Source organism: Anolis sagrei, chromosome Y (assembly GCF_037176765.1).
Source record: "Anolis sagrei isolate rAnoSag1 chromosome Y, rAnoSag1.mat, whole genome shotgun sequence".
Lineage (NCBI taxonomy): Eukaryota > Metazoa > Chordata > Lepidosauria > Squamata > Dactyloidae > Anolis > Anolis sagrei.
This window is the reverse complement of record NC_090035.1, coordinates 13,478,355-13,500,509: the sequence shown is the minus strand read 5'-3', so window position 1 is coordinate 13,500,509 and position 22,155 is coordinate 13,478,355. Positions and strand designations below refer to the sequence as shown.

Below are 22,155 nucleotides of genomic sequence, written 5' to 3'. Positions count from 1 at the left end.
TTTATAGGATTCACACAGTTAAGTTGCAGGTTACAATTCACTGCCAGCAAAGCTTCTGCTCAGGCATGTTGGGAATTGGGGTCTCTCAATATCTGGAGGGCTAAAGATTGAACAGCACTGACATGGAACCTCCTCATCAAACTTTGCTCTCTGTGGCCTGAAAACCCACAGAAACATTGCTGGCAAAATACCAAATCCATAGCTTTGACTCACTGTTCAGTGGCTGTGTGAGGTATTTCCCGGGGATTCGAGGACGGCTCTTTGGACGGCATCCTCTTGCTCTTCGTCCCACCTTTTGATGGTTTGTTCTGGGAATGGGATCCCAGGCGGTTGATCTGAGAAAGAGACCCAAGACTGTCCTGATCCAGGTAAGGAAGGAAAGGCAACTTGCCCTCCAAAGCAAAAAGGCCTGCTTCACAACACTCTTTCCCAATTCTTTGCTGTAAAGGTCACAGAATCATAGAGTTGGAAGAGACCTCATGGGTCATCCAGTCCAACCCCCTGCCAAGAAGTTGGGTCATATTTTAACATGGCTTTGGGAGCCAATGTTTTCCCTTTTCAGCATGATGAGTTTTCCTCCCCTAATTACACTCCGAAGGTATATTAAGGACACAAATGATGCCATCTCTGGTTAAACCAGTGTGGGGTACTGTTTTGAGTGTTGGGATTCTGGCAGACAGGGAGTCAAACCTCAGCCACAGAGGAAGGCAATGGCAAACCTCCTTGGAAGATGTTCTTGTAAAGGATGTCTGGCCAAACATAGAAGACGGGCAAAGGCAACCTGGAGGCATCTACAGACCTTTATATGTATAAGGGAGCCCTCCATGCCTGAGAACTTGCCAATACAGCCAAACACAGTAAAATGACCTTGCTTTTGAGTTGTATTGGAGGATCCAGAGCAGAAGTTCCAAACCTGTGGTCCATGGACCAACAGTGGTCCGCAAGAACGAAAATATGGTTTGCGGCCTCACAATTACTTACACAGTTGCCTCGAAACCACAAAACAATGAGAGCAACTGGTTTCGGGGATGGGGATGTTGGAAAGGGAGGGCCTGACTACCTACAAAGCATTACTACTAGCACACCAATTCTAGATTATTAAATATGGTATTCTGTGGGCGAGCAGATGGCGACTACTGGATGGCATATGTTCTATATCAGAAACTAGAGCTGATGTGGTCTATCCAATGCAGTTTTCTGAATCAGCACCTCAAATAACCAAACTGTATCTAAAGATGACCAAAAACTGATTCGTAACCCTTTTGGGGCAAAGCATACTATAGAACGGCCCGGCTTGTTCAACTGTCAGGAATTCTGGGATTAGAAAGCCCAAACAGATGGAGAGCCGCAGTTTGAGGATGCCTGATCTAGGTCCTCTGGGCCATTCTATGGTATACTTTCCCCCAGAATCAGGTGGGAGGGACAACAAACCCTAGGAATCTCTAGATCAGTGGTTCCCAACCTTTTTTGAGCAGGGACTACTTTGACTAGGGACCACTCTCCAACATTTGTATCAAAAGGGTTATGAATCAGTTTTTGGTCATCTTTAGATTCAGTTTGGTTATTTGGGGTGCTGATTCAGAAAATTGCATTGGATAGACCACATCGGCTCTAGTTTCCGATATAGAACTTGTGCCACCCAGTAGTCACCATCTGCTCGTCCACAGAAAACCATATTGAATAATCTAGAGCTGATGTGGTAGTAGTAGTAATCTTTCATGGTAGTCAGCCCCTCCCTCCCGACATCCCCATTGCCTTGGCACTATAAGAGGGTTTCGGGAGACCAGTTGCTCTCATTGCCGTATAGTTTCCAGGCAACAGTGTAGTCATGGTGGGGCCGCGAACCGTATTTTCATTCTTGCGGACCAGTGGTGGTCCACAGACCACAGGTTGAGAACCATTGGGTACGCATAAATGAAACTACAGATATGGGTTATGAGAATCTTACTCCAAGCAGAGAATGGGTTTAAACTCCCCAATTTTCCAGCTGTACTGGTCTAATAGCCATGCTGCTCCTAATAAAAAAACAATCTTCCCAAAGTACGGAAAATAGAAACATGCTGAAATTGTCCTAATTCTCTAGACCTGTGTAAGGAATGAATGGGTGATTGCATTGAGAAGCGTAGCGAGGGTATTTCCCTAGGAACAGGCCAAGAAGAATCAACATGGAGTTTGCGCAAAGCACGGTATGGGTCAGACTTGGCAGTTGAAGAAAGGAGGCAGTAAGGCATAACTGAACAACAATGAACAATAAGGTTTGCAACCAAGAGTGCAAGGAGTGCAGGGAGTGTGCAGGAGGTACCCCATAAGTCATATGGCCTGGAATGTAGATGTCTTGAACTTGAAAAGAACAGAACAGCATGTTTATTAAAAGGAAGAAACATGGATTTTGGCCTATAAATGCAGGGGGACCCCAAGAGTATGCATGCTTCCTGATCCGTGGCAACAGGAACATCCACACCTTCTCGGAAGAAGGCTGATCATCTTTGTTGGGAGAAGGCCTGTGTGTGTGTGAGTATGTGTGAATGTTTGGAGTGTGTGCACAAGAGCTGTCTCTTGATGTGATTCTGATGTGATTCTATGGTGATTGTATTTCAATAAAAGTTACATGAATAGGGTTAAAACACTCTGCACAAAAGAACAGGGACCTCTCGGGGTTCATAACACCTGAAATGCATTAAGGTTCCCATACAAGGTACATGACTGCACTTGTCCGCACTGTTGTGACATGTGCCAAGAAAGATGCCAAGACTTACTTTGGAAGACAATGCGGTTACTGCCTGGTTGAGGTGTTTGTCCAGCTTAGAGATTCGCTTCTGCAGGAGGAAAAATCAAAATGATTTACACTGAGCCGCAGCACAGATTCACAACTCCATTAACAATGCTGTTGGGAGTTGTAGTCCCAACACCAGGGTGAAGGCTTTCCCCTGCAGACAGGAGCTATACCATTTCACCGCACGCCGGGTCATTGGGGAAAGGCTGCCTTACCACGATTTTAATGCTGATGCCTTCATGTTTCCGGAGGCACTGTGTGCTCTCAATCCGTTTGTGCAAATCCTGGAGCCGGTGGTCCAGAGCCTCCATTGAAATGGCCAGCTGCTCTTGAATGAAGCCTTTCACCTGCCAGGAAGGAAACACACTTCTGCGTCCCTTCTCAAAAGGCAACCCTGAAATCCCTAGGACAGGCATGGGCCAACTTCGGATCTCCCTCCAGGTGTTTTGGACTTCAACTCCCACAATTCCTAACAGCCGGTGTCTCTATCCAATGAAGCGAGGAGATCAGGGACAACAGACAAATTTGATCAAATCTCTCTGTTGGATAGGCAAGAAGAAAAAGTGCCACATTCTGAGAAGGGAGCTCAGGGCATTTTATAGTCAAAGGTTTCAGGCATGCACACACAAACTATTTCATTCACACCTCTCCTTCCCCGTTTGTTCTTTTCAGGGGCTTCCTTATCAGCAATTCACAGCAACAATTTCCCTCTCTTCCTGGCTTGCAGATCATCAAGCTCTGTCCTTTGAACTTTCTCTTCTTTCATCTAACTCCTTCCTTTGTTGCTTTGACTACAAAATCTCCACCCCCCATCCGAAGCCCCTCTCTTCGTCTAAACCTTTTTCTGGCTTGGTCATTTTCTATTTATTTTTTTTTAAAAAATCTCTTTCCTCCAGTGCCTCCACTCCCTTGAGAAGAAGAAGAACTTTATTTTTCTACCTTGCCTCCATCTCCCTGAAGAGACTCGGGGCAACTTGCATGGGGCCCAAGCCCAGGCAGAATACAATTAAAATAAAGCAATAACAATTAAAACAGCATTAAAACAGCATAAAACAACATAACAAAAATAGCTAGCAACAAAAATAACAGGAGACTAATTTTGGAAAGGGGGGGGGGAAGGAAAACCACTACGTGAACTAATTAAAGGATAAAGTGGTTTAATAAGGTAGATGACAATGTATAACGGCACAGGAAAAATCATGGAAACAGAGCAAATTAACAGGATCAGTTAATATAATATAGGACGTCAGATTGAATGACAATTCAAGTCATGATACGGGCCATTTGTCATAGGAGTCGTCAATCGAAAGCACGACGAAACATCCACGTCTTTAATTCCTTACGGAATGTGGCTAGGGAGGGTGCCAGCCTAATTTCCCTGGGGAGGGAGTTCCAGAGACGGGGGGCCACCACCAAGAATGCCTCCTCTCTCGTCCCCACTAACCGTGGCTGAGAGGGGGGCGGGAGTGAGAGAACCCGGAACCTCGATCCATGGCTGATAATAATAATAATAAACTTTATTTGTACCCTGCTACCATCTCCTCAAGGGACTCAGTGTGGCTTGCATGAGGCCAAGCCCAAAGTACATCAAACAAAACATCAATAAATACAACATCAATAAACAATCAATAAAATACAAATCATATAAATCACATAAACAAAAAATAATAAATAGTGACATAAACAATTTTAAAAATGTAATAGATTAAAATTAATTAATGTAATAGATTAAAATTGAAAATATGCTGACATGAGCAAGATAAAATGTAACTAGTATAGGATTTTTTGGAGAGAAATGAGGGAGCATAGTTCATCCTAAGTCAGTATTAAAGTGCATATTGCTGAGAGTTCTCCTTATTCTGGGAAGGCACACTGGAACAACCACGTTTTCAGCTCCTCCTAAAGACTGCCAACGTTGGGGCATGTCTAATGTCCCTGGGAAGTGAGTTCCAGAGTCGGGGGGCCATCACCGAGAAGGCCCTCCGAATGAGAGACTCCCTCCTGGGCACACAGAAGACTGGGTGACTTGGAAGGCGCTGAACAGGCTGCGCTCTGGCACCATGAGAGGCAAAGCCAACCTTAAGAAATAGGGCCACAAAGTGGAGTCCACAATATGTGAGTGTGGGAAAGAGCAAACCACAGAGCTCTGACTACAATGCAGCCTGAGTCCTGCCACATGCACAATGGAGGCGTTTTTTTATAGCAACACCAGAGGTACTCCAAGTGGCCAGCTTCGGGTCAAAAGACATTTAATATGTTTTTAAACATTGTGTTTTTTAAAAATACATTACAGCTGTATCCTGGTTTGCTTCTGATATGATCAATAAATAAATACGTGGAATACACTACAGCTGTTTGATAGGAAGCACCACTATTGTCAGGCCTTTGAAAAGGGGCAGATAGATCACGACATGGGCTTCAATCTCCACTGTGATCATTGTCCCAAAAGGGCGCCTCAGACCATTTTCTCCCCCTTAAAGGTGTCTCTTAGATATGCAGATGATCCCACTTTGATGGCTGAAAATGAGGAGGAGCTGAGGAGCCCTACACCACTAGAGAAATTACACTGCTTAGCCGGTATTGCACCACCTGACATCCGCTGGGAAGTAGCAGCCAATAGTGAAAGGACCAAGGCAGAGACATCTCCAGCTCATCCCCTGTTTGGGTATCAGCCAGCACATCAACGACTTAAATCTAGAAATAGTTTTCTAAGATCTACAGAGACACTCGCTGGTACACCTCAGCAAGCGAGAGTCCAAAAATGGCAGGCTCAAACCCAGAACCTCAACCAATGGCTGATACCAAATGAGAGACTCCCACCTGGGCACACAGAAGACTGGGCGACTTGGAAGGCGCTGAACAGACTGCGCTCTGGCACCACGAGATGCAGAGCCAACCTCAAGAAATGGGGCTAAAAAGTGGAATCCACGACATGCGAGTGTGGAGAGGAGCAAACCACTGACCACCTGCTGCAATGCAACCTGAGCCCTGCCACATGCACAATGGAGGACCTTCTTGCGGCAACACCAGAGGCACTCCAGGTGGCCAGATACTGGTCAAAGGACATTTAGTCATCTACCAAACTCACAATTTTTGTATTCTGTCTGTTTGTTTGCTTTGTTCTGTTCTGTTACTGACACAACAAATAAATAACCAAGGTGAAAGAAGAAAGTGCAAAAGCTGGGTTACAGTTCAACATAAAAAAAACCCAAGATGATGGCAACCAGACTGATTGATAACCGGCAAATAGAGGGAGAAAAAGGGGGAGGCAGTGACAGACTTTGTATTTCTAGGCGTGAAAATGACTGCAGACGCCCGACTGCAGCCAAGAAATCAGAAGACGTTTCCTTCTTGGGAGGAGAGCAATGACCAATCTTGATAGAATAGTGAAGAGTAGAGACATCATACTGGCAACGAAGGCCCGCAGCAACCAAATAAACAACAAAAGGTGTCCCAAACCTCCTTTAACATTTCGTTTATGCAGAAAGAGGCTACGAGAGGACCACCAAACTGCAATACAATCTCTCATTTCTACTTAACATTTTTTACAATAAAACACATAACTAGAATACGTAATAAGACAGACCACAATTGCTTAACGAACATACATCTCTTTCCTTGAACTCTAAAAACAACAATGTATCTAGACAGGAAAGTAAAACAGGGCCTAGCTAGAACTACTTAAAAGCAGACATCTTGTCTCCTCCGTACTCACCGGAGAAGAACAAAATGGAGAGTTTGGGGGCTTGCCATGTGCTCAGAAAAAGAACGGTATCCTTGAGATGTATCAGTCTAACAGGAAAGGAGGCGGGAAGAAATTGACAGGCAAAGCGAGAGGCCAACTTATGCAATCTGCCTTATCTGTTTCCTGAGGCGGTTCCAAACAGCCCTTGAGCATTGGCATTAAAAGCGATCGCTGCTGGGTTAAAGTCCACCCCTGGCCCAGAAAGCATGCGCTAACAGAGGCTAATAGATCTGCCCATTTAGCATTGAGATGACTGAAATCATAGGAGATGTGCCAGAGGAAGGAAATACATACCAGGCAAAAGGCTGTCTTTGTATTAGAGCACAGGTCCTCAAACTTTTTAAACACTGGGTGGGGCAGAATCTATAGTTTGTTGTTGTGGACCTTCAAGTTGTTGATCCTAAGGCAACCCTCTCACAGTGTTGTCGAAGGCTTTCATGGGCGGAATCATGGGTTGCTGTGAGTTTTCCAGGATGTATGGCTATGCTCCAGAAGCATTCTCTCCTGACGTTTTGCCCACAGCTATGGGAGGCATCCTCAGAGGTTGTGAGGACGATGGGGTTTATGTATCTGTGGAATGTCCAGGGTGGAAGAGGGAACTCTTGTCTGTCTCTGAGGATGAGAAGTGTCTCCACTGAAGCTAGGATGCCTAGTTTTGTGGATTGTGGCACAGCTGGCTGTGTGTCAGCTGCATTAAGATCACTTCTGACCAAAAGGTCATGAGTTCAAAGCCAGCCCGGGTCGGAGTGAGCTTCCGACCAATTGTATAGCTTGTTGTCGACCTTTGCAACCTGAAAGACAGTTGCATCTGTTAAGTAGGAAAATTAGGTACCACCTATGTGTGGGGAGGCTAATTTAACTATTGAAGGAGAGGGATCTGTAGGCACAAGCAAAAAGCTTTGCCAACAGCATTACATTGGGAGTATTAGAAGCTCAGGAGAAAATGCCTCTAGAACATGGCCATATAGCCCGAAAAAACCTACAACAACCCAGTGATTCCAGCCATGAAAGCCTTCGACAACTAATTTAACTAATTTACGAGGCCATAAAAAGACTCCAGCAAAGCACTCCAGCAAAAGCATGCGGAGAATGCGGAAGTACTTCATCAGTGTTGCAGATGGATGATGATGAAAGCGACAGCTCCCCTGGCAGACAGAAAAGTTAAATAGCCTCTGAGTGTCTGTCTATGTCATGTGTCTTTGGCATTGAATGTTTGCCATATATGTGTACATTGTAATCCGCCCTGAGTCCCCTGCGGGGTGAGAAGAGCTGAATATAAATACTGTAAATAAATAAATAAATAGTTTCTAACAAACCTCACAACCTTGGAGGATGCCCGCTATAGATGTGGGCGAAACGTCAGGAGAGCATGCTTCTGGAATATGGCAATACAGCCCGGAAAACTCACAGCAACCCGACCCTCTCGCATTTTCTCAGCCTTTGACTTCTCTGAGGCTGAAAGAGTGCAAGTTCTTGCCTACAGGCACTCAGTAGGTTCAGACCCACAGTCCCAGGTTCACGCTTTATGAATCCCTTTCTCTCCTACCTTTTTTTCTCCCTTTCTTCTCTTCCTTCCCTCTCTTTTTCTACCTACCTACCTACCTTCCCTCTCCTTTCTTTCCTTCCCATTCCCTCTGTTTTGGAGGGAGAAAGAATGAGGTAGGAATCATAGAATCACTGAGTTGGAAGAGACCTTGTGGGCCCTCTAGCCCAATACCACTCTGCCAAGATGCTGGAAAATTGCATTCAAAGCACCCCCGACAGATGGCCATCCAGCCTCTGCTTAAAAGCCTCCGAAGAAGGTGCCTCCACCCACTCCAGGGCAGAGAGTTCCACTGCTGAACGGCTCTCACAGTCAGGAAGTTCTTCCTCATGTTCAGGTGGAATCTCCTTTCCTGTAGTTTGAAGCCATTGTTCCACGTCCTAGTCTCCAGGGCAGCAGAAAACAAGTTTGCCCCTCCTCTCTATGACTTCACATATTTCTACGTAGCCATCATGTCTCCTCTCAGCCTTCTTTTCTTCCGGCTAAACATGCCCGGCTCTTTCAGCTGCTCCTCATAGGGCTGGTTCTCCAGACTCTTGATCATTTTAGTTGCCCTCCTCTGGACACATTCCAGCTTGTCAACATCTCCCTTCAATTGTGGCACCCAGAATTGGACCCAGTATTCCAGATGTGGTCCGACCAAGACAGAAGAGAGGGGGAGCATGACTTCCCTGGATCTAGATTCCCTCAATTTGGGGGGGGGGGGGGAATAGAGAAAGGAAAGGAAAACAAGAGTGGGGTGGCTAAGATTCCCTCTGTTTTGGAGAGAAGTAAGAGAGATGAAAGGAATGGAAAGGAGGGTGAAGCAAGAATAGCTTGCAGCATAGTCTAGAGTTTAGAGCAGAGGCTAGATCAACCATCTTTCAGGGCCGGCTCTGGCCCGCGGGCCATAGTTTGGGGTCTCCTATACTAGAGGGACTGGGATTGGCCAAGGCTCTGATACGATCCAAGGGGGGAAGCATCATGGGGAAGAAATGGGGACTCAGCTGCAAGACCTTGCGCCTTCCTATTGTACGGACAGCCGGGCGAGTAAATATCGCTGAGAAAGTCATTTTCCCAAACATTTCTCACCCGGAGTTGTTCTAAGCATAAGCTCTGAGGGGTCATTCATCATAATTACAATGGGCACAGGATCAAAGAGTGCAGCCCTTGCCACATGGCTCCAATGCACAGAGTGAACTGCTTTATGCAGGAAGCCACTTACCACTTACCTTTTCCACCTCTGACTCCTTTGATTCTAATCTCTCCGCTCTGGCTCCAGTGCTCGAGGGTCTCGAGGGTTGGGGAAAGGCCTCCTTGCCTGCTTCCAGCCGTGGCCTCTTCTTCCTCTGGTGAATTTCTCGGGTGGGAAATCAAAGACATCAAAAGAGTGATTTGGAAGGGCAAAGCCAACACAAACTGTGCTGGAAGCACATCGATGTTGAGATAAATGTCCCTGGGCATTTTGAAGATACCGAATGTTTCAGAAGGTGCCAGCATTCTTCAGCAAAGAAGGCTACAGGTCTTGGAAAACTACAACTCCCATATCACATCAAGTGGTGTCCAACTATATCATTTCTACAGTATAGTTGCATCCGCTGAACTTTTTAAACATGATATAACAACAATAACAACAACAACAACAACAACAACAACAACAACAATGTATTTATTAGCTGCCTCTCCTTTCGGCTTGATGTGGGGCAGAACATAGGCCCCATCTATGCTGCCATATCATCCAGTTTCTGAATCCAGATCATCTGCTTTGAACTGGGTGATATGGCAGTATAGACTCAAATAATCCAGTTCAAAGCAGACAATCTAGATCCAGAAACTAGATTATATGATAGTCTACATCACAGCCATAGTTAAATGAATCTATAAAATCACATATTAAAGCATAATTAACCATAAGAGCATATATTAAAACATCAATGTGTTATAATATCTGAGACAAAAGTTAAAATATAATAAACATAGAATGTGATTTAAAAGTCATAGTTTAAAATAATAATAATAATAATAATAATAATAATAATAATAATCTGGATTCAGAAACTGGGTGATCTTTAGGAAGAGCTTGAAGACATGGTTGTTCCAGTGTGCCTTCCCAGAATAATGATCCCATAGCACTTTGTCCTCCAAAGCACTTTATATTGTTTTAGGTCTGCTTGTAAGTAAGTTTCCACAAACACCCCATCACGTTTTCGCCCATGTCCAGCAGTATTTTTTAAATTTTTAATTATATTTGGCCTACCCATAGTTTTTAAAGTGTATTATCCTACTGTTAATACTTATGTTATTGTCTTATTGTTTTGTTTGATTTTAATTGCTTGTATTGTTGTTGTTATTGCTTGTATTGTTGTATTATGGGCTCGGCCTCATGTAAGCTGCACCGAGTCCCTTGGGGAGATCGTAGCGGGGTATAAATAAAGATTATTATTATTATTATTATTATTATTATTATTATAGCAGTGTAAATGGAGCCTATGTTGTGGGAGTTGAAGTCCAAAACACCTGGAGCCAAAAGGAGAGGCAGATAATAAACAAATAAATAAATATTATTATGATATCATAATTATGATGAGGATTATTATTATTATTTAGATGTAAATGTGTATGATGAAATGTATGTGTTTTAACTATTTTTGGTTGTCATTTATGTTTTGAAGTTTATATTGATGCTATTTATTTGTTGTTTTGATTTCTTTTGTTGCTCACTTTGGCACTGAATGTTTGTTGCCTTTTTTTCTGGAAACCGCCCTGAGTCCCCCTGGGGAGATAGGGCAGGCAGGAGGTCAGATTCTGAGGCCTCAGAAAATGAAGAAAGGGATGCTGGGATAGGCTCAGAGGGCCCAGAGGAGAATACAAGTGGCCTGGAGAGAGTTGTTTTGGAATTTCTTGGCAGTTCCAATGAGACCGGAGAAAACGATATCAGTTCTCATGAGAACCTGTCAGAAGTGCAGGCTGAGACATAGGTGGGAGACTAATGTTTGTCCAGATCCAGGCGCTTAGAACTTCGGAGGTAGAACATACAACAAGGGCAGGCTCATTTTCCACAGTGGCTTAGAGATAAGGAAAAGAAAAAAGCAGGTGTGTGAGAAGCAGGTGTGTGAGAAGCAGGTGTATGGGAAATGATGTTATGGGAGAGAATGAGGCCTTTTAAAGTGGTTCCTGCTGGTACAATCCTTTGTGAGAGTAACATTGTATTCAGGTGAACAGCTCTCAGATTTTGGTTCTATGTTCTTGGAATTAATATATTCAAGTTTTTAAATTTGCTCTTGGTTCTAATTCATGTGTGGCATAAGTTGCCTGCCTTGGGTGTGAGTGTGGTTTGTGGTGAAAAGGTGTTTCAGGGCTCAAGTGCAACACCTTTTTGCCAAACAACATTGACATATGTAAGTAGAGGTTCCACTGTATTATATATGCTAAAACGACACAGCTACCTAATAATAATTAAGGTTACAAGCCTCATTGAGGTCTGGTTCCTGAGATAAAAGCGGGGCATAAATAAAAATGATTATTATAATTAGGTGAAACATTACTTTAAAAAAAACCTTATGATATAATTAGAAACAAGTTCATATCAGAATAGAGTGACAGTTTCCCTCCTGTCAAAACAAACAAAACACTTGCATCCATACCTTTAACAGTTTCGCCCAGAGCTGCCTCTCCGACATCTGTCACCCTCTCGAAGGTTGGCGCCTCTCTGGCAGGAAGAGGGACCTCCGGTCTGACCTCCTGGGACGGGCAGAGTGAACGCTGGGCCTCGTCTTTGTACCAGTGGCACAGGAGGCCCTGCAAAGACTTGGCGTCCAGGAACGACTTGGCTTCGGGGCACTCGGGAGCCACCGCCACCAATGGTCCTCCTCCTCCACCACCACCACCTCCTCCTCCTCCTCCTCCTCCCTTTGCCTTCTTCAGGGCCTCCATTTGGCTGCGGCTGCTCACGGTCATGGTCTTCCGGGCCCGCCATGGCTTCCGCACCTCACCCCCAGTGGTGCTCATCGCCTCCCCTGGAAAACACCCAAAGTATGCAGCTTAATGGGATCTCAACTGACTTCTTTTCAGAAATGTTTATTTTCTAGCATTTCCCGGGCATCATTGGGACTGCTGCCAGTCTATTGTTTGGTACAAGTATTATTTTTTTTGCTATGCTGGTGTTGTTTTTAATCTACGTAATTGATTGTATACAGTTAGTCCCCGAGTTACAAACACCTTTTTTTTTTTTTTTTGTCGTGTCAGGAGTGTCTGAGAGAATTGGCTGTCTGCACGGACGTTGCCCAGGGCACGCCCGGATGATTTTGATGTTTTATCATCCTTGTGGGAGGCTTCTCTCATGTCCCCGTATGAGGAGCTGGAGCCGATAGGGGGAGCTCATCCGCCTCTCCCCGGATTCGAACCTGCGACCTGTCGGTCTTCAGTCCTGCCAGCATAGGGCTTTAACCCACTGCGCCACCGGGGGCTCCTAATTTACAAACAACCCATAGTTAAGAACGGGGCTGAGGCAACAGCAAGTGAAAGGAATCTATCCTTAGTAAGGGAAATTCACTCCTGAAAAAGTCATCATGGGCAAAAGAGGTCTCCACTGAAGCTTTCTCACCCATTCTTGTTTCTATAATAATAATAATAATAATAATAATAATAATAATAATAATAATATGGTGTTTAGGACAGAACTGTCCATAGAGAAATGCAGGGCAATAATAATAATAATAATACTTGATATTTAGGACAGAATTATCTATAGAGAAACACACGATAATAATAATAATAATAATAATAATAATAATAGATATTTAGGACAGGTCTGTAAAGAAATGCAGGGCAATAATAATAATAATAATAATAATAAATGATATTTAGGACAGAACTGTTCATAGGCAAAAGTAATAATAGGCAAAAGTAAAAGGCAAAAGTAATAATAGCAATAGCAGCAGTAATAATAATAATAATAATAATAATAATAACAATAACAAAAATATTTAGGACAGAACTGTCCCTAGAGAAATGCAAGGCAATAGTAGTAGTAGTAGTAGTAGTAATAATAATAATATTTAGGACAGAACTGTCTATAAAGAAAGGCAGGGCAATAAATAAAGAAATAAATGAAATTTAGCACAGAGAAATGCTGGGTAATAAATAAATAAATAACAATAACAAATTAATTTTTAGAAAAAAGTTGTTAAGTAATGTTTTAGGGTTGGAAAGATTACCCGTTTACAAGAAATGTTGCCATGGGGCGCCCAATTGCATTTACTCAGTCTTTGAGGGGCAGTAGGGGCAGCAATTCACAATTTGTGAGAATGACAATGGACTGACATGGACTATGATTTCAAACTTGCGTGATTTAAACAACGTTTTAGCAATTTTAAAGCATTAGCAAATTGTTTTAATTACTGTTAACATTTATTACTGTTGTTGGCATTGAATGAATGCCTATTATGAAGCTGCCCTGAGTCCCGTTCCAGAAGGACGGGATATAAATATGCGAAATAAATAAATATTTAGGACAGAACTGTCACAGGACAATAATAAATAAATAAATAAATGATATTTGGGACAGAACTGTCCAGAGAGAAATGCAGGGCAATAATAGTAATAGTAATAGTAATAATAATAATAGAAGATATTTCAAAACGAAATGTCCAGAGAGAAATGCAGGGCAATAATAATAATAATAATAATAATAATAATAATAATAGATATTTAGAAACAAAATGTCCATAGAGAAATCCAGGGCAATACTACTACTACTACTACTACTACTAATAATAATAATAATAATAAATAATTGACATTTAGCACAGATCTGTCCATAGAGAAACACAGGACAATAATAAATAAAATAATAAATAAATTATATTTAGGATAGAACTGTCCAGAGAGAAATGCAGGGCAATAAATAATAATAATAATAATAATAATAATAATAATTAATAGATATTTCTAAATGAAATATTCAAAGAGAAATGCAAGGAAATAATAATAGATATTTAGAAACGAAATGTCCACAGAGAAATTCAGAGCAATAATAATAATAATAATAATAATAATAATAGATATTTTGAAACGAAATGTCTAGAGAAATGCTGGGCAATAATAATACTACTAATAATAAATAATTGACGTTTAGCAGAGAACTGTCCATAGAGAAATCCAGGGCAATAATAAATGTATAAATAAATAAATGTTATTTAGGATAGAACTGTTCACAGAGAAATGCAAGTAAATAATAATAATAATAATAATAATAGATATTTAGGACAAAACTGTCAATAGAGAAATGCAGGGCAATAGTAATAATAATAATAATAATAATAATAAATTAATAATTGATATTTAGGACAGAACTCTCCAGAGAAAAAGGCAGAGCAATAATAATAGTAATAATTATAATTTATTACTATTATTATTACCCTTCATTACTCTATGAACAGTTCTGTCTTAAATATCAATTATTACTTAATATTATTATTGTCCTACATTTCTCTATGAACAGTTCTGTCCTAAATATTAATTTATTACTACTATTACTATTATTAGTAATAAATAATAATAATAAATCAATAATTGACATTTAGGACAGAACTCTCCATAGAGAAATGTAAGGCAATAATAATAACAGTAATTAATATTCTTATTTATTATTACTACTATTCTTATGTATTAATATTACTATTATTATGTATTAATATTACTATTATTATTACCCTTCATTTCTCTATGAACAGTTGTCTTAAATATAAATTACTGATTAATTATTAGTATTACTTAATATTATTATTGGCCCACATTTCTCTATGAAGAGTTCTGTCCTAAATATCAGTTTATTATTATTATTACTACATGATAATAAATAGTACTAATAATAAATAGTAATAATAATAATAAAAAGTAATAATAATAAATAGTAATCATACTAATAATATTTCTCTAAGAAGAGTTCTGTCCTAAATATCAGTTTATTATTATTACTACTACTGCTGCTATTAGTAATAATAATAAATAGTAATAATAATAAATAATAATAGTACTAATAATAAATAGTAATAATAGTAACAATAAATAGTAATAATAATAAATAGTAATAGTAATAATAATAAATAGTAATAATAATAATAATAAATAGTAATAGTACTAATAATATTTCTCTATGAAGAGTTCTGTCCTAAATATCAGTTTATTATTATTATTATTACTACTGCTGCTATTAGTAATAATAATAAATAGTAATAGTACTAATAATTAGTAATAATAATGATTAGTAATAATAATAGTAATAATAAATAGTAATAATAAATAGTAATAATAGTAATAATAAATAGTAATAATACTAATAATTGTCGAAGGCTTTCATGGCTGGAATCACTCAGTTCTTGTGGGTTTTTTCGGGCTATATGGCCATGTTCTAGAGGCATTTCTCCTACGTTTCGCCTGCATCTATGGCAAGCATCCTCAGAGGTGAGGTCTGTTGGAGCTGGGGAAAAAGGGGGTTTATATATCTGTGGAATGACCAGGGTGGGACAAAGGACTCTTGTCTGCTGGAGCTAGGTGTGAATGTTTCAACTGACCACCTTGATTAGCATTTGATGGCCTGACTGTGCCTGGAGGAAACTCTTCTTGAAAGGTGATTAGATGTCCCTGCCTGTTTTTCTCTCTGCTGTTTTTGCTGTTGCAATTTTAGAGTTTTTTAATACTGGTAGCCAGATTTTGTTCATTTTCATGGTTTCTTCCTTTTTGTTGTCCACAAGCCTGTGGACAATTTCAACAGAAAGGAAGAAACCATGAAAATGAACAAAATCTGGCTACCAGTATTTAAAAAAAACTCCAAAATTACAACAGCAAAACAACAGAGAGTAAACAATCAGGGACATCTAATCACCTTTCAAGAAGAGTTTGCTCCAGGCAGTGTCAGCCCATTGTATGCTAATCAAGGTGGTCAGTGGAAAGATTCACACCTAGCCCAACTTGCAAGAGTCCTTTGTCTCACCCCAGCCATTCCACAGATATATAAACCCATTGTCCTAATTCCAACAGACCTCAGTACCTCTGAGGATGCTTGCCATAGATGCAGGCGAAACGTCAGGAGAGAATGCCTCTAGAACATGGCCCTATAGCCCGAAAAAACCTACAAGAACTGAGTGATTCCAGCCATGAAAGCCTTCGACAATACACTAATAATAGTAATAATAAATAGTAATAATAATAAATAGTAATAGTAGTAATAATAAATAATAATATTACTATAAATATGATTATTAATAATAATAAATAGTAATAATAATAATTAGTAATAATAATAAATAGTAATAGTACTAATAAATAATATTAATAATAATAAATAGTAATATTAATAATAAATAGTAATAGTAATAATAATAATTAGTAATAATAATAAATAGTAATAGTACTAATAAATAATAATAATAATAAATAGTAATAGTACTAACAATAAATAGTAGTAATAATAATAATAAATTAATAATTGATATTTATGGACAGAACTGTCCATAGAGAAATGCAGGCCAATACTACTACTAATCAATAATTGACATTCTTTATTATTATAGCCCTACTGATAAAAGTTGTTTTGAAAGGGCAACACTTGGGCCAAGTGACTCCCTCCAACTGCAACTCCCAAAATCCTGCCCCAAGCATGCCTGCCTTCCTTCCTCTCCCTCATCTCTCTCTCCACTCACCAAACGCCCTTCTGCGCAGGCGCAACCGAGCTCCTCGGGGGGCGGGGGAGTTTCGAACGTTCGCGCTCCCAACGTTCGAAAACCGTTGCCGACCCCCAAGAGAAAGGGGAAGGGGGCGGGGCGGAAATGAGGCAGAAACCGAAAGGAGCGACTGCGCACGCGCACAACGCTCCAGGGGGGGTGAGAGGGAAAGCGGTGAGGCGGAATCCCAACACCTCTCAGGAAGGCGCTTAGAGATTAGAGGCGCTGAGATTGGAGAAGATCCTTGTCACTCCAGAGTTGAGGCCCCGCCTTCCTTCCCTCGCTCTTGCCGCTATTGGCCCGCCTCTTTGACCAATCAGGAGTGGAGAACTCCTTTTGTCCCCCCTCCCTCCTCCTCAAGCCAAATAGGAGTATTTTTGTATCTATTTTCAGTCAGTATTTTGATTGAATCCCACTGGAGCATTGCAACGCACCCAAATACCTGGGAGTCACCCTGGACCGTGCTCTGACCTACAAGAAGCAAAACATCAAGCAAAAATTGGGTGCTAGTAACAACATCAAATGAAAGCTGACTGGCACAACCTGGGGATCACAACCAGACACAGTGAAGACATCTGCCCTTGCGCTGTGCTACTCTGCTGCTGAGTACGCATGCCCAGTGTGGAACACATCTCACCACACTAAAACAGTGGATGTGGCTCTTAATGAGACATGCTGCATTATCACGGGGTGCCTGCGCCCTACACCACTGGAGAAATTACACTGCTTAGCTGGTATTGCATCACCTGACATCCGCCGGGAAGTAGCAGCCAATAGTGAAAGGACCAAGGCAGAGACATCTCCAGCACATCCCTTGTTTGGGTATCAGCCAGCACGTCAACGACTCAAATCTAGACATAGTTTTCTAAGATCTACAGAGACACTCGCTGGAACGCCTCAGCAAGCGAGAGTCCAAATGTGGCAGGCTCAAACCCAGCACCTCAACCAATGGCTGATACCAAATGAGAGACTCCCCTCTGGGCACACAGAAGACTGGGCAACTTGGAAGGCGCTGAACAGACTGCGCTCTGGCACCACGAGATGCAGAGCCAACCTTAGAAATGGGGCTACAAAGTGGAATCCTCGACATGCGAGTGCGGAGAAGAGCAAACCACTGACCACCTGCTGCAATGCAACCTGAGCCCTGCCACATGCATGATGGAGGACCTTCTTGCGGCAACACCAGAGGCATTCCAAGGGGCCAGATACTGGTCAAAGGACATTTAATCAACTACCAAGTTTGCAAAATGTGTGTGTTTTTTTAATCTGTTTGTTTGTTTTGTTCTGTTAGAAATGTAATATAATGTTCTGGTTGCGGATGACACGATAAATAAATAAGCCCCAGCTTCTGCCAACCTAGCAGTTCAAAAACATGCAAATGTGAGTAGATCGATAGGTACTGCTCCAGTGGGAAGGTAACGGCTCTCCACACAGTCATGCTGGCCACCTTGGAGGTGTCTGCGGACAACGCCGGCTCTTTGGCTTAGAAATGGAGATGAGCACCAAACCCCAGAGTCGGACACGATTGGACTTAATGTCAGGGGGAAACCTTTACCTTTACCTATGTACATTAGAATCACTGAAATGTAAAAAAATCAGGTTCTCTCTGTGTTAGGAAGCCAAGCTGACAGAACAAAAACAATGCTGAAGGACCTGTGTCCAAGGCAGTAGGCAAGAGGGGGGTGAAATTCCAGGGGAGAGATAAGAACAGTCTGGCATGGAGAGATAGAGATAAAAAGTAAGAAGTGGTGCTCTCTCTCTCTCTCCCTCCCTCCTGGCAGGTCAAAATAGGCCCCTTGATGAATGTGTGTAAGCTGAATCCTTGTATCTCTAACTAGCTGTAAGCAGAATGCTGAGGCTTGCCTCGTGCATGTAGAAAGATATAATTTGATGGGTTGTTGAAGGTTTTTGGGGGCTATATGGCCATGTTCTAGAGCAGTGGTTCTCAACCTTCCTAATGCCGTGACCCCTTAATACAGTTCCTCATGTTGTGGTGACCCCCAACCATAACATTATTTTCGTTGCTACCCCATAACTGTAATTTTGCTAACTGATATGCAGGATGTATTTTCATTCACTGCACCAGATATGGCACAAATACCCGATATGCCCAAATTTGAATACAGGTGGGGCTGATTTTGTCATTTGGGAGTTGTAATTACTGGGATTTATAGTTCACCTACAATCAAAGAGCATTCTGAACTCCACCAATGATGAAATAGGAACCAAACTTGGCATACAGAACTCCTATGACCAACAGAAAATACTGGAAAGGTTTGGTGGGCATTGACCTTGAGTTTTGGAGTTGTAGTCCACCTATATCCAGAGAGCACTGTGGACTCAAACAATGATGGATCTGGACCAATCTTGGTACAAATGCTCAATATGCCCAAATGTGAACATTTTTGGAGTTTGGGGGAACTAGATCTTGGGCACCATAGTGTCTAGGTCCAGGGAAGTAATGCTACCCCTCTATTCCACCTTGGTTAGACCACATCTGGAATATTGTGTCCAATTCTGGGCACCACAACTGAAGAGAGATATTGACTAACTGGAATGTGTCCAGAGGAGGGCGACTAAAATGATTAAGGGTCTGGAGAACAAACCCTATGAGGAGCGGCTTAAGGAGCTGGGCATGTTTAGCCTGAAGAAGAGAAGGCTGAGAGGAGATATGATAGCCATGTATAAAATGTGAGAGGAAGTCACAGGGAGGAGGAACAAGCTTGTTTTCTGCTTCCCTGGAGACTCAGATGCAGAACAATGGCTTCAAACTACAAGAAAGGAGATTCCATCTGAACATGAGGAAGAACTTCCTGACCGTTCAGCAGTGGAACTCTCTGCCCCAGAGTGTGGTGGGAGCTCCTTCTTTGAAGGTTTTTAAACAGAGACTAGATGGCCATCTGTCAGGGGTGCTTTGAATGCAATATTCCTGCTTCTTGGCAGGAGGTTGGACTGGATGGCCCATGAGGTCTCTTCCAACTCTATGATTCTGTGACATTTGGGGGTTGTAGTTGCTGGGATTTATAGTTCACCTATAATCAAAGAGCATTCTGAACTCTACCAATGATAGAATTGGGCCAAACTTCCCACACAGAACGCCCATGGAGAACAAACAGAAAATACTGTTTTCTGATGGTCTTTGCAAGGGGGTCTGACACCCCCTTGCAACCCCTCCCCCAGGGGTCCCAACCCCCAGGTTGAGAAACGCTGTTCTAGAGGCATTCTCTCCTGACATTTCGCCTGCATCTATGGCAAGCATCCTCAGAAGTTGTGAGGTTGTGAGATATAATTTGACATTTCTATGATCCTAAAGTGACGTAGTGATCATGTTAACGTTTGTAGGAACATGTTTCTTTGTTTGCCTGCATTTGAAGATGTATAAAAGGGAAAGTCAACACCTTTATCCTCACTCTGGTTTGCTTTTGGAGGAGATTCCACGCAGGGTCGCAGCTGAAAATAAAACTGTACTTTTCTGCCTCAGCAAAGGATCACTCTTGGTATTATCTCTCCTATCAGCCACAACAGAATCCAGACACACTACATCCATGGTGTTCCCTGCATCCAGCTACCTTGTAACTCTATTGAAAAAAGAGACCAGATTCGTCTGGCATAACTTGTTTTCAATAAATCCATGTTGACTATTAGCGATGATTGCATTCATTTCTAAGTGTTTGCAGACCACTTCCTTAACATTCTTTTCCAGGATCTTGCCTTTTATCGACGTGAGGCTGACCAGACAGTAATTGTTTGGGTCATCCTTTTCTCCCTTCTTGAAGATGGATAAGGACCACATTTGTCTGCCTTCAATCTGCTGGGACTTATCCCGTTCTCCAGGAACTCTCAACGATGATTGCCAGTGGTTCCAAAATGACTTCCGCTAGTTCCCTCAATTCTCTTGGATGTACAGTAGAATCATAGAATCATGGAGTTGGAAGAGACCTCATGGGCCATCCAGTCCAACCCCCTGCCAAGAAGCAGGAATATTGCATTCAAAGCACCCCTGACAGATGGCTATCTAGGCTCTCTTTAAAAACCTCCAAAGAAGGAGCCTCCACCACACTCTGGGGCAGAGAGTTCCACAGCTGAACGGCTCGCACAGTCATGTTCAGATGGAATCTCCTTTCTTGTAGTTTGAAGCCATTGTTCCATTGCGTCCTAGTCTCCAAGGAAGCAGAAAACAAGCTTGCTCCCTCCTCCCTGTGGCTTCCTCTCACATATTTATACATGGCTATCATATCTCCTCCCAGCCTTCTCTTCTTCATGCTAAACATGCTAAGCTCCTTAAGCCGCTCCTCATAGGGCATCCAGTTCAAAATATAATCCAAATGATAATACGACAAGGATCCCCGGGTTGAGGTTGCCTTGTTTCGAGGGACTTCTCCTTCTTCAGGGTTTGTCCCCCCCGGGAAGTCCCCCGAAACAAGGCAACCTCAACCCGGGGATCCTTGTTGTATTATCATTTGGATTATATTTTGAATTGGATACCATTTGGACTTAATTTGGACAGTATTTGAAGATAATTTACTGTCTCAAGGACTACAAGATAAGTAACATTCAGGTTTGTTTTGTGATTCATGTGCAGTGTATTTACACACTTTATGTTAACACAGTTCTGTTTTGATAACGCTTTGCAACTTGTATTTTGCTTTTTTTGCGAGCCTGCAAGAAAAGAAAGGAAAAAAAAACCATGGGAATTAGAGAAAAAATGTTGTTTGGAAACCAAATATCAAGGCTGTTTTCTGATACATTTGTGCTACATTGGAACAAACCAGGACTTTGTTTTACATATGCTATATTAGTTTGAGTCCCAGTTTCCCATGAGATATACTGCAGTGCATATACATGAATGACTACTTTGTATTTTGTTATTGTTCATAGATATCTGTGTTTCTTTGATATGGCAAAAAAAAAAAAAAAGCTCCAGATAGAAGACAATGGAGCAAAATGTTAGTTTTTTATTGGACTGCAACTCATAGAATCATAGAATCAGAGTTGGAAGAGACCTCATGGGCCATCCAGTCCAACCCCCTGCCAAGAAGCAGGAATATTGCATTCAAATCACCCCTGACAGATGGCCATCCAACCTCTGTTTAAAAGCTTCCAAAGAAGGAGCCTCCACCACACTCCGGGGCAGAGAGTTCCACTGCTGAACGGCTCTCACAGTCAGGAAGTTCTTCCTCATGTTCAGATGGAATCTCCTCTCTTGTAGTTTGACGCCATTGTTCCGTTACGTCCTAGTCTCCAGGGAAGCAGAAAACAAGCTTGCTCCCTCCTCCCTGTGGCTTCCTCTCACATATTTATACATGGCTATCATATCCCCTCTCAGCCTTCTCTTCTTCAGGCTAAACATGCCCAGCTCCTTAAGCCGCTCCTCATAGGGCTTGTTCTCCAG

General features: G+C 41.8%; 1 protein-coding gene across 2 annotated transcripts in view; it reads right to left on the bottom strand.

The window, feature by feature from the left end:
* Nucleotides 1-16,893, bottom strand: part of LOC132782096 (activating transcription factor 7-interacting protein 2) — a 29,411-nt gene extending 12,518 nt beyond the window's left edge. For both annotated transcript variants that reach the window (XM_060786768.2, XM_067461359.1), the window contains exons 1-6: nucleotides 16,743-16,893; nucleotides 11,685-12,056; nucleotides 9,273-9,400; nucleotides 2,989-3,120; nucleotides 2,757-2,816; nucleotides 214-335 (exon numbers count right to left, since the gene is read on the bottom strand). In XM_060786768.2, coding sequence (XP_060642751.2) covers nucleotides 214-335; nucleotides 2,757-2,816; nucleotides 2,989-3,120; nucleotides 9,273-9,400; nucleotides 11,685-12,048 — 806 coding nt within the window. In that variant the 5' untranslated portion in view covers nucleotides 12,049-12,056; nucleotides 16,743-16,893. The remainder of the gene's footprint in view (nucleotides 1-213; nucleotides 336-2,756; nucleotides 2,817-2,988; nucleotides 3,121-9,272; nucleotides 9,401-11,684; nucleotides 12,057-16,742) is intronic.
* Nucleotides 16,894-22,155: the final 5,262 nt, after the last annotated feature.